This window comes from Arvicola amphibius, chromosome 5, assembly GCF_903992535.2.
Source record: "Arvicola amphibius chromosome 5, mArvAmp1.2, whole genome shotgun sequence".
NCBI classification, from domain to species: domain Eukaryota; kingdom Metazoa; phylum Chordata; class Mammalia; order Rodentia; family Cricetidae; genus Arvicola; species Arvicola amphibius.
In genome coordinates this window covers 3,496,342-3,513,260 of record NC_052051.1, presented here as the reverse complement: position 1 = coordinate 3,513,260, position 16,919 = coordinate 3,496,342, and the positions used below count along the sequence as shown (strand labels likewise).

At 50.4% G+C, this 16,919-nt stretch overlaps 2 protein-coding genes across 2 annotated transcripts; one reads left to right on the top strand and one right to left on the bottom strand.

The window, feature by feature from the left end:
- Positions 1 to 1,453: 1,453 nt before the first annotated feature.
- Positions 1,454 to 2,743, bottom strand: Ppp1r3d (protein phosphatase 1 regulatory subunit 3D). The gene has a single exon (XM_038331913.1). The coding sequence runs from the start codon at positions 2,480 to 2,482 to the stop codon at positions 1,643 to 1,645; it is 840 nt and encodes a 279-aa protein (XP_038187841.1). The 5' UTR covers positions 2,483 to 2,743; the 3' UTR covers positions 1,454 to 1,642.
- A 4,320-nt stretch (positions 2,744 to 7,063) lies between these two features.
- Fam217b (family with sequence similarity 217 member B) lies at positions 7,064 to 8,325 on the top strand. Its single transcript, XM_038331997.1, has one exon. It carries the CDS (start codon positions 7,064 to 7,066, stop codon positions 8,210 to 8,212), a length of 1,149 nt encoding a protein of 382 aa, XP_038187925.1. The 3' UTR covers positions 8,213 to 8,325.
- Positions 8,326 to 16,919: the final 8,594 nt, after the last annotated feature.

Genomic DNA, 16,919 nt, shown 5'->3' with positions numbered 1-16,919 from the left:
ACCTAATTGGACAGTTGTTAAGCGGCAGGAAATGCCTCTGGGCTCTTCTCACTCTCAGTGTCAAGGCAGTGCAGAGTCCTAACAGCCAAAGGCTGTGTCACGTCATCTGGTGTTTTCATTCAAAACTCGCCTGAGACCAGAAAGTACCAGGGAAAGCCAACACTGTTCTGGAATTTTAAAAGACAGAATTTTCAAGTATCAAAACCAAGGAGGTTAAAGGGTAAAAATGCATCTTTTCCATGCTGGTTAAACAAACATCAACAATGAACCGGTGACAGGCGTCACCAAATCCATCACAGGACTTACACTGTCTCAAAAGTCACATCTGGGGAGGTCTTGCCCACCTCAGATGGTTTTGCCTCAATTCTAGCGCCTGCTATCAGAGAGGCCACAGCTCAGCACCAAGATTTGCCAGCCCCTCCATGGGGGTTTTAAGCAGCAGGGACATCCTGCAAGGAACAGTGAGTGGTCCGGACCAAGTTGGAGGTTTCTGGTTGTTGTTTTGAAAACATTTAACATTTTAAAACTGGGAAATAAGCCCATAAAAAAGTTAGCAACTTTCCTAACTGAAGGCACAGGGAATAAAGTGGCAGGTAGCTGAGAAGCCCGACAGAACAACACGATTTAAAACCCGTGAGGTGTATAAAAATCTGGGAATTGCTTTTCCTCCAGTGCCCTGGCTATTTCTGAAAAGACCATCCAGGCTCACTTAAAAGTCATGAAGGCTGGACTCTTCCCATGCTTAGAAGTAAAAAGTCATCTCTTTCGTGGAAAAGGTCACTGGGAAGGGTACTCCTGTCTGAATCCCTGTGGCCACTTAAAAACGGAAATAACTTAAGGCAAGCTCTTCTCAGAGGTTCAGGTAGTTTCAAACAAACTGAATATGGCCTGTTAACGTGCAGACCCAGCACCAGACCGAAAGACAAGCACATGAACAGGTCGTCCCAATGAAGCACTGTTCGGGCCACACAGCACTGCTGGAACCCTTTCAGTCCCCTCCTTCCCAGCTGTTGGTGGGGCAGGCATCGCCTAACCAGGGCAGCCTCGAAGCCCAGAAATGGCTGTGTGATGACAGATGAGCTATAAGTTTCTCGACTATTAATAGTTCCCACCGTTGGAAGGCTATGAACACTGGCAAGCAGGCATGGTCTCAGATTTTTACCGTCCCAGGGCAGAAATGCCTCGAGGGACCACAATGTAGGCCACACTATGTAGGTGCAAACAGACAACAGTCCTGCTTTAGGCTTACTGAATCTGGAGTATTCCTGAGAAGGCATCGACTATGGGTGCAAGGCTAACTTCACAATAATAAATAACAGCGACTTGTGTTTAGACGCATCGAGAAGACATGCAAAAGGCCCTCCTTGCAAAACACCTACCTGGGTCCTCCTGAAATTAAGGACCACAATCCCATGCGTCTGCCCTCCCCCCCCCCCCCCCATGCACTACTAAGGCCACCAGGCTCTCCAGACAATTCACTAGGAAACAGGCCAGGCCACCGGTGCAGAGCCTGACAGCAAGAAACGAGGCCAGACTGCTGAAAGGAAGAGTGGGGTGAGAGGTGGCCACTCAGAGATCAGTACCCACGGGGAAGTGACTGCAGTTCTGCTGACATGGAAGCTCCAGGTTCACAGCCAGCAGCTCAGATGAAGTGGATCCAGCTCTCTTCGCACTCCCCGCGTGGCATGTGCAGGGCATGACTGCGACAAGTAAGGCTATAGTCGCGACCATCGTTGTTGTCCCAGTACTCAGCACCAGCCACGCGGTAGCGCAGTGCAAAGAGTACGTGGGAGCCGAGCTCCAGCAGGAAAGGTGGCACGGGAAAGCCAAAGGCAAAGATGTCCTCGGTACCCTCGGCACCAGCAGGCCCTCTCCAACGAGCCACGGCCTCATGCACGCTGCGCCAGCCAGAGTAGGTGTAGCGTACTGCTACCTGCTTCTCGAAGGCCACGTTGCGCACGCGCACTGTGCCGCTGATGCCCAGGTCGGAGCAGGTGACACGTTCCAGGCACACCAGCTGCCTTGCCAGGCGATCTCCAAAGCCCGGGGCTTCGACCGGCGGGGGGAAGTCGGGAACCAGGCACTGCAGCTTGAACTCCAGCTCCTGGCTGCTGCAGCACAGGTCCGAGTTGATGGCAAGGCGCGACAGCACGTGCAGCGGCACGGACGGGTCGTCCCCTGCGTTGAACACCTTGACCTGCGTCAGCTCCAAGCCCAGCGCGTCAGCGAAGCGCACACGGAGCTGCCGGTTGCAGCCGGCTCGGCACGTAGTGCCTGGAGTTCCCGAAGCCTTGGCACGGCGCTCGGGGGAGCTGGGCAGGGAGCGCGCGCGCCGCTGGATGATGGGCTGCAGCCGAGGGTCGCAGCCCGGGGGTCTGCAGGGTCGCGGATCCAGATCCGAGAGACAGCTGAAGCTGCGAGGAGCGTGTTTCCGTAACCCCGGGGTCGGGGGCAACGGGGCAGAGCCCGGGCCTCTGGACATGGCCCAGCCGGGGACCAGGGCGGGCGTCCCAGCCTAGCCCCTGGGCGTTCCGGTAGCACAGCCTTTGGGAGCCCCGAGACGCCGCTCCCTGCTCGCGGCCTGGCTCCGGTCTCAGCGGCTAGCGATCTCCTAGGGCGGACCTCACTCTCCAGGACTGCTTCCCGAAGCGGTGAGCCCTGCCGGGTGGCGCCTGCTTCTCCCTGCTCTTCCTGGCGCTTACGGGAAGCCCGGGGAACCCAGCGGCTCCGACACTCAGCAGCCCGCAACTTCTCCAGGCGCAACTTCCCGGCGCGCCCCCGCCGAGCCCCGCCCCTCGTGACGCCGCCTGCCTGCGGGCGCGTCCCGCTAGCTTGCCCCGCCGCCCCGCGTCGCCCCACGCTGCCGGAACCCCGCTGCCCACGCCAGCCTCGCCGGCCGCACCCGCCCTGTCGCAGCGCTCCGCAGCCACCCCCCCGGGATCCTCGTCACGTGCGCCCAGTCCGTTGAGCAGGTCTGCTGGGCTTCCTTGGTGCGTTTGCCCGCTCGCTGCACCCATCCATCAGCGATGGTTTCTGCAGCAGCTGAAGTCTCGCTGGGTGCTTGCTGCCGGGGCCTTGGGCTAGAGGAGTACCGGGTGGGGGCGGGACAGAGCCCAACCTGGGCTGGCCTGGAGACCTAGGACTACGGTGAGCTTCCAGCCCCCCAGCTCTGGTCACCTGTCCCTAGCAACCTGGACCAGCGGCCAGACTGGGGTTAGCTTGCTGCTGAGGGAAGCATCTTGCCCACACCTCCCCACCATGCTGTGCCTCCCTATTGGCCGGGCAGCTAGATCCCTGGGGAGGAGATGGGGGGACGTTGCTTCCGTTTGCCGGGCTTGCAGCCAGAGAGGAAGGCTGGGAACAGGAGCTAATGCCCAAGATGGATTGTGCAGCTGCAGGAATCTAGCTTCTGGCTCTTGAGGAGCATGTTTGTAGCCAGAATATCTTGAGCTTTAGTTTTGCTGCTATGCAAGCTGAAACCATGCGTTGCGCATTCTAAAGAGGATGATGCCTGGGTCAGACATCCCTTCTTGGTTCCTTTTCCACTTTACAACATAAAGAACAGGGAAAAGAAAGAGGGTGGCCAATGAATATTTCTTGCATTTAAAACGGATCAAGCCTGTTGATTGGGGTCATTAACCATAAAAGGCTATGATGTGATTTTTGTTATCTTCAAATCCAAACCTAAAAGTCTTACATGAGTGTGGTAGTTCTGAAATTCTCCCATGAGTCCACCTCTTTTCCATTTGATAGATGCTGGGGTATTATGAGAGAGAAATATTCAGTTTCTAAGGCCTGCTCGTTCAACGGGCTCCTCAAAAAAACAGGAACTATGAGTGTGGTGTGGGAACCCGCAACTCATAGTGTGAGACAGCATATAGCCCACATTGGAAGTCAATACACTCATGGTCTTTTACATTTAAAAAAAATGCATATATGTGTATCCTCACATGAAAAGGCCAAGGGAGGGTGTCTCATGGAACTGGAGTTGCAGGCTTGGTGAGCCAACCACATAGTGCCAGAAGCGAAGCGTCACTGGGGTCCTCTGGAGTCTTGAGCCATCTCTCCAGGCCCCCACTGATTGTCTTGTAATGGATTGGGGTGACAGGGAAGTTAGAAGAATTCTAAGAGTGCCTCCCCACTAAAGTTTTATCTCTGTGGGATGAGGGCCTTGAGCCCGTCTTTGCGTGTCTTAGACTGTCCCGTGTTACTGGGTGAGTGGATGAATGAATGGACATGGGACTTTAAGGTAAAAGGGGAATTTAATTGGCATCATTTCCAAGGAGTGTGTGCACTTGTGTGTAGGTGGGGGTCCAGGATTCATTCCCAGTTCTCATAATACTGTGGTGTTATACTTAACAGACATGGTGGAGGAAAACATGTAAGCACTCCCAACAGCCATGTTGGGCAGCTCACACTGCCTGTTGACTCTAGTTCAGGGAGTCTGATACCCATCATCTCACCTCTGAGGGCGTCCACACTTACGTGTGCGCATCCCCTACCACACACATGTAATCTATGATAAATATTAAAACCGTCAAAGTGTAAACATACAACAACATCCTCCCCCATCTCTCATCTCGTAGTGCAGAATTCTGAGCCACTGCACAGTCACGGCTTCAAGGTTTCAATGTGGTACAAATACAAAGATCAAAAACCCGCGGAAAGGCAGCCGATTGCAGTCAGTACTTACTGTCACTGTTGTGTTGTTTCCAGTTCCGGTGGCTCGACGTCCTTTCCAAAGATAAGGGGAATAAAGAAGCCACCTCCCCAGCTGTCATCATCTGGCAGCAGGTTGAGCAAGGCTGTTCTGAGCACTGCAGAGAAGGTGATGTAATGGAGAGGAAATCTTACTTAGATTTGTCTCGGTGCTCTCTCGTTATGTGCTTCAAGTGTGCGTATGTTTGTGTGTGTGTGTGTGTGTGTATGCACGCGTGCACACCCTGTTGCATTATTTATATTATTTGTATAATACTTAAGATTATCTTAAAAACCATTAGAGAGGGCATCAACATACCAAATAAATAGTTTCATTCAAGTCCATTCTGGACGAACCAGTGAATTTACTGGGGTCACTTAAAGGAACATGGGAGACTTAAAGAGCACGTTACCAACAGCCCCTCTCCAGCATGAGGGGCAAGTCAAAAAGTAGCATCCCAGGAGCCCTACCCCAGCTCATCTTCCACCTCCTACTTACTCTGTCACTTCCTGAGACCACATGCTGTTAGGGAAGTAGGTAAGACAAGCTCTTGGCAAGGGGGAGGGGCTCTCAAGTGCGGCTGACAAGCTCCCTCAGTGAGGAAGTGCCCATAGTCCCTATCTTTTTAAGGTGTCCTGTGACTTCTTTCTACTAGGGAAACTATTAGGCCTGACCTTGCAAACGTCTCCTGTTCTGATTCAAGACAGTAGCAGTCACGTCACGCCACAAGGATGGCTCTGCTACTGTGTGTGTGTATATGTGTGTGTGTGTGTGTGTGTGTGTTCATGCACGCTCAGGCGTGTAAATTCACAGCACTTTCTGATCAAAAATCTGTATTTTTTTTTTTTTTAGACGACCCATCAAACCTCTGACGATGAGCAGCCCTGTGACATGTTCACGAAGAGGAATAGGATGAGTGACTCTCGTCAGAAAAGCAGGTAACTAGTTCCCGGATCCTGTCTCGTCCTACAAAAGGCAGATCCTTCTAGCCTTTTAAACACAACTTTTCCCAGGTGTTGCCCACTTGAAAAGATAGTAAAAAGTGTTTGACTCCTGGTATAGGTTGGCATGAACAGTGAAAAGCTTACATCCTAAAATCGTAGTTCTTTCAGAGTCTCTCCCAGCTGGCGATAAAGTGGAATCCAGGCTGGGGAGGGCTTAGTAGTGTGAGTGCTTACTGGGCAACTCAGGCAAACACCAGGTTGATGTATCAGCCGGCCCACAGTTCCAGCCTTGGAAGGTAGGAACAGGAACTCCAGAGCAAGCTGGCCGGCAGGACTAGCCGTGTCTGGCTGGAGAGATGGCTCAGTGGTTATGAGTGCACACGACTTTTTGTAAGTTTGGTCCCCAGCATCTATATGAGGTGGCTCACAATCTTCTGTAACTCCAGCTTCAGATGATCTGATGCCTCTGGCCTCCTTAGACTCTTTCAGTCACAAACTGTGCACAGAACCACCCCCCACCATACACATTGCTTAAAAATAATAAAAAATTCTAAAGAAAAGCTATCCATAGAGATGAGCTCGGGTTTGACTGAGCGACCCTGCCTCAATGATTAGGTGGAAGACTGATCAAGAATGACTCATAACATCAGCTTTGGGCTTCACATGCGCACACAATGAACACACACACATACAAAAACGTCCACGCATAGAAAACAACAACAACAAAAACCCCACAAAAATAAACAGCAGCAAAACATTTTCAAGGTGTTTTAGGTGCCAGGGATTAAACCTGGGGTTTTGCCCATGCAGGACAGACAGTTGCTGATCTGCATCCCAGCCGCAAAACTTGAGTTGACATGGTATCTGCACCTCCCCTAAAATATGTCTGCAAAAGGGGGCTTATGGGTTTATTTCTCAATATTTCCCAAGAGGACTTTTATTTTGTTTTGAGACAAGGTAGCTCTGGTCTTAAATTCACAGAGATCTGCTCGTCTCTGTCTCTGGAGTGTGGGGATTAACAGCATGTGCTTCCAAACCTAGCTGCATTTCTGAATATTTTCAAACAGTGCTGACCACCAGTAGAACAGACCACGAGTCCTGTGACAGATTTTAAAAGTGAGTTTTTTTTTTTAAAGGTATACACAGTTGCTCTGAGATTACAAGACAAAGCACATTGAGAAACTGTTAAGATTTTAAATGCTCCTTTGTCGTTACATAGAACACGTGTGTCCACATTTGGGGCATGCATTCTCTGCCGGCACCTGCCTAGAGTACAGAGGGGAAACCGGTTCGCGAACCCTGCTTCTATAAATTGCACGGAGGCCTCATATTAGTAACTGCTGAAGTGTTAGCAGGAGACTCCTGTTTCCCTAATTCATCGGTGATCAGACTGCACTTGTGGCTTTTGTTTTTTAGCAGTATGAATGCTGGCTCATCTTGGAATCAAGCCCAGCATTCAAGGACTTCTTCAGGAAGAAGGCAGAGTAAGAGCAGATCCCAGGGACCCCACGTCTCTTCCCACCTGGGAGGGAGCAGCCTCCTGGGCCTCTCCCAGCCTGCAGCAGATAAACGCACGGGAGCCATTTCCCCGGAGGGAAGGCAGGAGCAGACTGCGCTTAGCTCCAGGTGTCAGGCTGCCTCTGGACGCAAGCTGTTCCTTGACTTTCAGTCCATGAAGATCATTAAGGAAGGCGCTGATGAGGACAGTGCCAGTGACCTGTCAGACTCAGAACGAGTGGCCGTTCCCCCTTCCCCCTTCACGCCTCCTGACCTCAACCTTCGCGCGGAAGAGATTGACCCAGTTTCCTTCAATCTTCACCCAGACCCGAGCCAGGCAGAAGCTGAACACTGCTACCCTGACTTTCTTCCACCCCCGTTCAGCTCCTGGGACCTCCAGGATATGGCTGTGGTTCTGAACACAGAATGCCGGAGTGAGGCCCTGCCTCGGGCCACAGGCTTCCTTGGGAAGTACATAGACAGACTTCTTCAGCTGGAGTGGCTGCAGCTCCAAACTGTGCAGTCGGAGAAGGCCCGAGCTGCCAAGGCAAGGTCCTCTGGGGCTTCTGGGATGCTGAAAAGCCCTAGACGGGGTAAGCTCCCCACCAGTGCACCGTCCAAGCCTTTCCTGTCCCCAGAAGGGATTCCAAAGCCCGGCCCTTCTCGAAAGAAAGGTTTTCAGTTTGAAGATGCCCACCCGTCCTACTACGCATTTGAGACTTCATCTAGATCTGTGGATGGGCCTACTCGCCCCAGGCTGTGTTCTCAGAAACAAGGCCCAGAGCTGAGGATAGAAAAGAAGAAGAAATCAGGTAAGGGCCCCAAATTTCATCTCCGCGCTCCACCCCGTGTGGAAGGCAGCCCTGCAATGGAAGCCAACGGTAACATTCGAATTCCCAAGCAGTCCACAGTGCTTCTGGACCCAACGGACTCCTGTAGGGCCTCCAGGGCACAAGCACACTTGGACCTGAAGAAAAAGGGAAGTGCAAATAACTGTGGTCCTGCCTCTTCTTCCAGTGAGAAGAAGCTCAAAACAAATGGAGCAAAGCAAAGCGCGTATAAGTTCAAGTGACCCCTGAGGTAAAGACTCGCAAAGACCCGCAGATGTCTAAAAGTGGGGATTCATCCCAAAGTAATGGTGAATTTAAATCTGTTTGTGATAACTGAGTCAAGTTGCCGGCTGGCTCTCCAGTCACCCCACCCCCCCACCCCACCCTCGCCTCTTGATATACAGTCTTAAGCACTTTAGGGACCTATAGGTAAAAGTGAACTCGTGTGTCTATGATACAAAGGTTTGAAACAGCAGTACCAGTAAACCAGTGTGGAACCAGCCCAGTGTCCCTGTCTCTGGAGTATGGGAAACAGTGTGTACTGCCCTACAGGAGAGAAACCCTAGTGTCTCAGAAGAAAAGCCCAGCTGGCTCACTGCCTCTTGGTTTTGCATAAACCCTCAGCAGAGTTTCTTTTGTGAGTCCTTCTCTCATCTGTTGCCCACCCTCCTCCCAGCCTACTTCCACTCCAGTTAGGGGTCACATGAGTTTCTATTTTGAGTGTCATTTATCTCTCAGCCAGTTCCTTGCCAGAGGCAAAGGCATCTAAAGTGCATCTCTGGTGCGTTTTTTAAAAGGCATTTTAAGTCTAGGGGTAGTGCTGTAGCCCGTGTCTGAGTCCTCTTACCTGAAGTTAAAAATCATTTGTAAGTTTCCCAGAGGGAAAGTCAGCAGGCCCAGCGGTGGCTGCTGCTGTCTGGTGAGGCAAGAAAGAATGCCCTGGTATCCTAGACCTCTGGGTAACCATGCATGGTGTGTGGGAATATACTCCAGTGTAAATTGTCAGGTTACTGACTAGGGACCCATATCCTGCTGTTGTAGGTCAAAGCCAATGGTCTATTTCTCTTTCCAGGAGCAAGGTCTTCCTTCTAATCGTGCCTGGGGAGGGAGCAGACACGTTGGCTCTTTGTGCGCGTGCACTATCCTGAATGTTCTTATGAGCTTGTGGCTTCCTGGCTCTCCCACAGCCATCCTCCTCAGCTGCCTTTGAGTCTTGCTGCCTGAGGAGCTTTCCATCCACGTGTTTCTGCAAACCTTTCCTTGGCTGCTGCTTCTCAGGCAGTGAAGCCATTATTGATTGGACTTGTCTTGGGCACCCATGATTCTGTTGGTTTTTTTGTTTGTTTGTTTGTTTTGTTTTGCTTTTTCACCTTTGGGGGAAAGGACAAAGGTAATTTGTTGCAGCTGGAGCTTCCACACAGCCATGGGTGCCTAAAGGCCGAAGAGTGAGACAAGGTTATCCTTAAACCAGCTGCTGAGGTCAGACGCCAAGCTCTCTCTGTAAGGCTGATGTCAGCCATGTTGAACAACTTTTTTTTTTCCTCCAGCCTTTTTCTTTCAGGATTTTATTTTCAGATTCTTTTTGTACTGCCCTCCTGGAGAAAGCATTTTCTTACATGGAGTTCTTAGGCCTTTTGTTTGTTTGTTGTTGTTTGGGGGAAGGTTGAGACAGGGTTTCTCTGTGTAGCCCTGGCTGTCCTGGACTCACTCTGTAGACCAGGCTGGCCTCAGACTCATAGAGATCCCCTGCCTCCACGTGCTGGGATTAAAGGCATATGCCACCAGCTGTCTCATGCTTTTTTTCTATGGCCAAAATCTGTATACTTTGTTGGCCATCCATGGATGATCTGTCCACATTTGCCCGCGGTGTGCACCTTGGTTTGGGAGGACAGTGCCACCCCTCTCCCTCTTCCCACCCCTGAGTGAGTAAGTGAGGCCGTGTGTGTCCACTTCCCTACTCCTTGGAGCGCAGATGATTTTTACCACAAGTGGCTCCTTTCTTATTTCTCCAGATTTTTATGTGGATCTTTAGGAAGCTGCAGGTGTCCCGTAAGAGGAAGCATGACATCATTATATGCACATATGTACTTAGATGCTCCTTGGAGCAGTACTGCCAGGTTCCCTTTCCTGTCACCTACCATGTGGGTGCTCCTAAAGACCCTGGCATCTGAGAGTCAAGTTTCTTTTCCCCTGGGGGATGTGTGTCCGAACTGAAACTCACAACGGAAAAAATGTAGCGATGGCGCCTCATGCGTTTGTTCCCAGCACTCAATGGAAGTTGACTCCTGGTCTGGGGCCTAGAATTCGTGTTCTCTTCAGACAGCCCTAGAGGCCTGAAGGGGTGACTTTGTTTACTTCTTTGCCTGAGTTGAGTGCCCACGTTAAACAGTATTATGTTATAGGACAGGGTGCTACTGAACAATGCAGTTTTTTACAGTTACATTGACTGCAGCTGGTCAGACATAGCTTTTTCTTTGGTCTCTAAAGACGTATCCCATGCAGGCAAGTGGACAGCATTGAACACTGGACTGTGAACTCATTCAGTTCAAGGCCAAACCAGAGTATCCTGCTACAGGGGCAAATCGGCGTGCTTCCGGAAGTGCCTCTGATTTCGTAGATGTTTACTTAGCTCCCAGGTCCAGTCAAACCTGGGAAGATCTTGAGGAAAACAGTGTCTGGGGCTTGAGTGACACCCGTTTGTGGAGAAAGACCACAAAGCCGTGTAGGTCATCACTGGTGGCGTGACTTTGGATTGTTTCCCAGATGACCAACGTAACTGACTTGAAGGTTATAGGGCTCCTGGCTCCCAGACTGCGGGAGAGACGGTCCATACCATTGGTCTTCACAGAAAAGTTTGTTCGGATCTTTTGTCCTCTTGGGATCCTGTTCTAGAAAGACCTAAGAGCTTCTTACATGGCTTGCACTTTTGTTTCTCATTCATATACTTGAACAGTTAGGTAGAGGTCCGAACCCTGGTGGTAGTGCATCCAAGGTAATAGCAGTCTTTGTTGTTTAATTGTGTGACCTGAATATATTCAGCATGTTCATTGGCTGTTGTAATGCTGTTTGGTTTTGTATGTGGCAAAACAGAACTCATGTGTAAGTTTTTGTGGGACTTTTCCTTCCTTCAGCCTAATTAAACAGGACACATACCTGAATTTTTCTGGCTTGGTTTGATTTCTGTTGTCTTTCCGGTTTGTCTGGTTCTTCTCCAGAGTTGCTGAGGATGGCACTCTGTTCCCTTGCCCTTCGTGCTGACACTGCCCAGAAATAAGCGTGAGGAGCGCTGTTCCCTGCATCAGAGATGCATGGCTGGAGATGACGTGAATCATTGCGGAGGGGTAGGCAGGTGAGGAGCAGACTGCAGGTTCTCTGTGTCTTGTGCAGGACGAGCCTCCTGGCCATCTTCCTGAATCCAGCTGTGCCCACTTGCAGAGAATCACCACAGCTGGGCTTGTTGATGCTCGACTTGGAGGAGGGTGAGGAAGGCTACGGGACCCTCGCTGGAGCATCCAGACAATCCTAACCACATGTATGCAATTCTACCCTAATTGTGCTTGGCTTGTGGGGAGAGCTAGAGGATATAGGTTGGGAAGGATGAGGGAAGTGGCTGCGTCTATGCCACCTTCTATGGTGTAGAGAAGATCTTCCGGTGGAACTGCTTTAGGGCCACCAACACCATTGCCCGCAGTCCACCCTTGCCCCATAAGAAAGCCTAATAAACGCATTGGACCCCTGAGTGACCTCTCGTGCTATCCTATCTTGGTTTATCGGTGGGACTTTGGGAGGAGGGGTAGACACGCATTATTTACATCTCCTTCGGGAAGGAATTTTAGCAACAGTGTGGCACAGTGAGCTCACACCTCACCTGGGACATCTGAAAGTGGGTGGGGCTTTTGAGGGATGTCTTGGGAGAGAGCAGGGCCTGGTGCAAACCTTCCCAGAGGCCTTTGCACCTCTTCCTAAGCTCACTTCTGACAGTGAAGTATGTTCTGTAAAACAAATTCTAATTGTTCTTGATAAAAACTTGAAGTCAGATAGTAGAGGGTAAAAGCTGAGTGATCAGAGAAGCAGTAAAGCCAGCCATTAGAGAGACCTTTCACCTCTACTAAATCCTCAGACCCAAAGGGCAGTCCTGTCCTCAGACTGCCTCCCCAGACTGCATCCTCAGACTGCCCTGAGCTCCTGTCTCCTCCCACCTTATATTTCTCTCTCTGCCCAGCCATATTACTCCTGTCTCCACCTCCCTAGTGCTTGGTTTAAAGGTGTGTGGTCCTAAGTGCTAAGATTACCTTTGTGTGAGTTCTGTTTCTCTTTTAGACTGAATCAGTTTTCCTGTATCCCAGGGTGGCCTTGAACTCACAGAGATCCGTTTGCATCTTTCTAATGAGGGCTGGTATTAAAGGTGTGTGCCACCACTGCCTGGCCTCTAGTTTCTTAGCTCAGTCTTCAGGCAAGCTTTATTTGTTAAAACACACACACACACACACACACACACACACACAATATCACCACAGTATGCCTCTGAGGATGCCAAACTGCGGTAGTCGTGGTGATGGGTTAGAAATGGTTCTCTGCTCTTAGCCAAATTAACCAAGTTGGAAATCTAAAATCCAGGCTTAGATTGGGCATGAATGGTGGTTATTTTAGCGGTCACTCCCTGATCATCCACTAGGTGGCGACCAAACCTTGTGAGACCCTGGTGAATTTATCTTTTTAGTGTCTTCTGATGGAGCAGACCTTTGTACTAAGATCAAAAAGGAAAGGGAGAGAAAGCACTGCTTGGCTTCCCACACAAAGCAGGCTCTTCACTAGCCTGTCTTCTGCCACCAGAGAGCAAAGGAACTGTTAGGTATGGTTAACTCCCTAGTGTTCCTGGACTGTTCCCTAATCACAAGGCCCCGCCCAGCAGATGTGACATGTCATCTATAAAATCTTCACAGAGAACCCACTTCCGTAAAATACCACCCAATATGCCTGCCCACCCGTGTAATTGGCAATACCAGCGCTGCAAATATATGTGGAATATTAAAATGGATCACTATGGATGCGATTGCAAAGCTTGTAAACGCACGGGGCTCAGGAAGGGATACCCCGAAGGGTGGTGCCTTGGTGTGCTAACAGTGTTATAAGGACAGGTTCACAAGCAAGTCCTTTCTGACCTAATCTTCCCTGCCCCCACCCCTCAGCTGAGCCGTTTAAACTACAACCTCGAGGCAGCTGGAAACACGTGAGTCCTTCTCTCCCCTTCCACTGCCTTTCCATGCAAGAGCTGGCCGAGAAGAGAGTCTCCTGTCTTTAGGCCTCATAGATAGACCCAGGTGTTCTGGCACATCAGCGTTTCTGCATAACTGTACAGGCTTCCTTGCATAAACGGTAGCCCCTCCCCTCCCCCAGGGCCCTGGGGTCTTCTGAAGACTCCTGGTCAATGAGACGTGCAAAGCTATTATGCTTTTGTGTTCCCTGTCTTGTTGTATATGGATGCCCTGCCCCTCCTACTGGGTGACCATGGGGTCACACATGTCTGCCCTGCAGACAGGGAAAGCAGTTAGTGAATGCTTCCCGGTAGCTCCTGTGAAGCCCACGAGTTTCCTGCCACTTGTGTGTGCCCAGACAGTCTGCATTTTAATAAACTCCCCGGCAGGAAGCTGGAGAAGCCGGTCGTTCTGCTGCATAGGTGGGAGCTGCTGCTCTGGCAGAGGATCTGGGTTCAGATCCCAGTCCCCACGTGGTAGCTCACAGTTGTCTGCAACTCCAGTTCCAGAAGAACCGATCTTCTAGCCTCCCTGGGTACCACGTGTGCACATATATGCATGCAGGCAAGCACCCATCTATGTACAATTAAAATAATCTTGTTTAAAAAAAAATGTCTTCATTCAGAACTTGATATGGGGAAATCAACTAGAAGTCTCTTTAAGCTCGTCCTCTTTGTAGTTTTCTAGCCTTCCCTAAACCCTTCAGAACGTACTCTGACAGTGACTGAAGACTTCCAACAGGATTGCTGTAGTATAGCATAGTATAGGATTGCTGTAGTATAGCATAGTATAGGATTGCTGTAGTATAGCATAGTATAGGCTTGCTGTTAGTATAGCATAGTATAGTATTGCTGTAGTATAGAAGCATAAAGGCGAAAGGTGAAAAGGTGGGGTTAAGCGCTGGGTGCTGGCTTCATTGGTAAAACACTTGGGCCTGAGTTTTAACCCCCAGAACTTCTGTGAAAAGTCAGGCGTGATGGGCACACTTGTAAACCTACTTCTTGGTGGGGTTGGGGGGCAGACATGGTTGGACCCCCGAAGCTTACTGTCCAGCTAGGTGTGGGTGAACATGTTACTCGGAGAGAAACCCATCCTCTAGTGCTGCAGGACTACACAGTGAGCATTTTCAAGCCTACAGGAAAGTAGAAAGATGTACAGCATGTTGGGACCGTTTGGAGTCCTGGCCTCCAGCTGCTCTTCCTTGTTAGTGATCTTTACTTTCCTTCTGATTTGAATTACTGAAAGCTGTGTCAAAGTTGTTTACCAGCTCTGCTTCACGAGCACGTGTTGCCTTGACCTTGAGGATCAGAGGATAAAGTTTTCACCTGTTGGCCCACTTGACTGTTGGGTAGATAAGCCTCCATGGTGCTATTGAATAAAGGGCTTCTTACCAGGGACTAGAGGTCAGTGTCCCTGTCTGTGAGTCTTTGTGTGTTTCAACCTCCAGCTCCTTGCCTGAAGCTCGTGAACTGTATGGTAGCACATAGAGTGCAGACAGGCGTGCATGGCACATCAAGCACCCGCAGGCTCCTCGTGTACACCCCATGACCAGCAGGCCACCTCATCTGGCCTCTCCTAGCTGTAGCCTCTGACCGCTCGTTCCCTCTGAGCTCCAGAGGCACAGTATGGCCCAGGAATATCTCACCTCCTCTTGGTGGCCATTGTGTACAGCAGGCCTAACTTACAGAGCCACACCGCTGTTGGGAAAACAGAGCTCTCCTTGACGTTTGTGTGTTTGTTTTCTCTGTTCTCGGGCTGGGGAGGCAGACCCGTCATGATAATGCTCACCACACAAGGACAAGGACCTGAGTCTGTGCCCAGGAACCCACGCGGATGTGCTGGCATGGGCCAGCCTGACAGCTCAGTGGGTGAAGGCGTTTTCTGTCAAGCCCGATGACCTGAAAGTGATCCCTGAGAAGGAGATGGTACAACTCTCACAGGCTGCCATCTGAACCCCACATGTGCGCCGTGGGCACATGTGTACCCATCAATGAACATACACACCGTAAACAAATAAGTAAATGTAATTTAATTTAAAAATGTTAAGCCAGTTATGGTGGCACTAGTCACCCTAGTGCTGGGAAGTAGAGAGGATCCCTGGGGCTTGCTGGCCAAGCAGCCTAGGATAATTAATGCACTCAAGGCCAGTGAGAAACCTGTCTCAAAAACTAAGGTAAGTAGAGCATGGTAGCTCACACCTTCCTTGCCAGTAGTCCATAGGCAGAGGCAGGTGGATCTCTGTGAGTTTGAGGCCAGCGTGGTCTACAGAATGAGTTTTAGGATAGCCAGAGCTATACACCCAAGGATGACCTTTGACCACCACACATGCATGTAAGTATGCCTGCACACCCACACACCTGCACTCACATGGACACACACCCACCTCACATACGTACAAATTTCTTCTTGAGATTCCTGTGCAATCAAGCTTTCCTTGTGACCATGAGAAGCAGGACACTGAGCTCACTGATTGGCTGGTTACTGGTGGACCCAATGGCTGTCTAACAGGGGCTGTTTTTGAACCATGCCCTTATTGTCTCTCAGTTGTTCCATCTTGCATCCTTTTTCCTCTAGTCACTTTGGTTGGCTGAAGATGTCTAGTTTATTAGGTTGATGTCAAGTTTGATTGGCATCAAGTCTGTCTCCTCCCTCTAAGTAGGCTGGACTCCTGTGTCCCTGGCCTGGTGTCTTACCTTCTATTCCAGCATAAGGAAGAATAGCAGGCTGTAGCTTCTCACTGGGATGTCTCTCCCTGTTCTCTGGGTTCCAGGTCCTTTTCCGTCAGAGGCTACAAATGGGGAACATGGGTTCTTCCAGCCTTTGTTGCCCCATCTCAGTGGAGAAAGCACCACACGCCACGACAGACCCCTCTCTATCTGAGGTCATGTCCTCTACCTCCTGAGCCGGCAGGAACCCCACTGGAGATAGCAAGGAAGGCTCAGCTCCAGCTATGGCATCTTTCAGAGTGTTTTCTTCATATACACAGCAGTGCCCATGTTGACAGCATAGGCATTTGTCCTTCCCCAGGTCTAGCTGTCTCTAGCAGTCCCCATCCCACCAACTGGGCTACGGTCTCAATAGAAATACAAGCCTAGCAGTCAAGTGTGCGCTCACACCCACCCATTCTTCACCAGTGCACCCCGGATGTTCCAATCTGGCTCTGGTATGACAAAAGGACACCCAGGGCCCAGGAAGGAGCCCTGGAGTTAAGTATCAGAAGGCAGTTACCTCTTCCTTCACCCCTGCTGTGGGCAGCAGAGGTGGGGAGATCAGACTGGGCCAAGAAGCAGCTGGGAGCCTGGCAGGGTCAGTTCTGAAGTCCTAAGATGTTTAGCCCCCATTGTCGGTGGCTCTCAAGATAGGATACATTTAATGCTTTTTTATTCTCAGCTAAGGGTTCTCAACTAAGGTTTTTCTGAGCAAGTGGAAACCTTCCAAAAAACACATTTCCACCTGGAAAGCCCACAGATGACCGTGTTCAAGACATCTTACCCAACAGCCATAAATATAAAACTCATTGAGAGCTTAGCACTCCCAGAAATGGTTTGGCATGGAATATTTGGAACAACACCATTCTTCTGGGATGCATTGCTTGTTGTCATTAAATAGAACATTGAACATTTGAGGAGTGCTCCCTTGAGCACCCGAGGTGAGCATGTTGAGTTAGGGGGGCCAACAGTGGCTCTCACCTTCC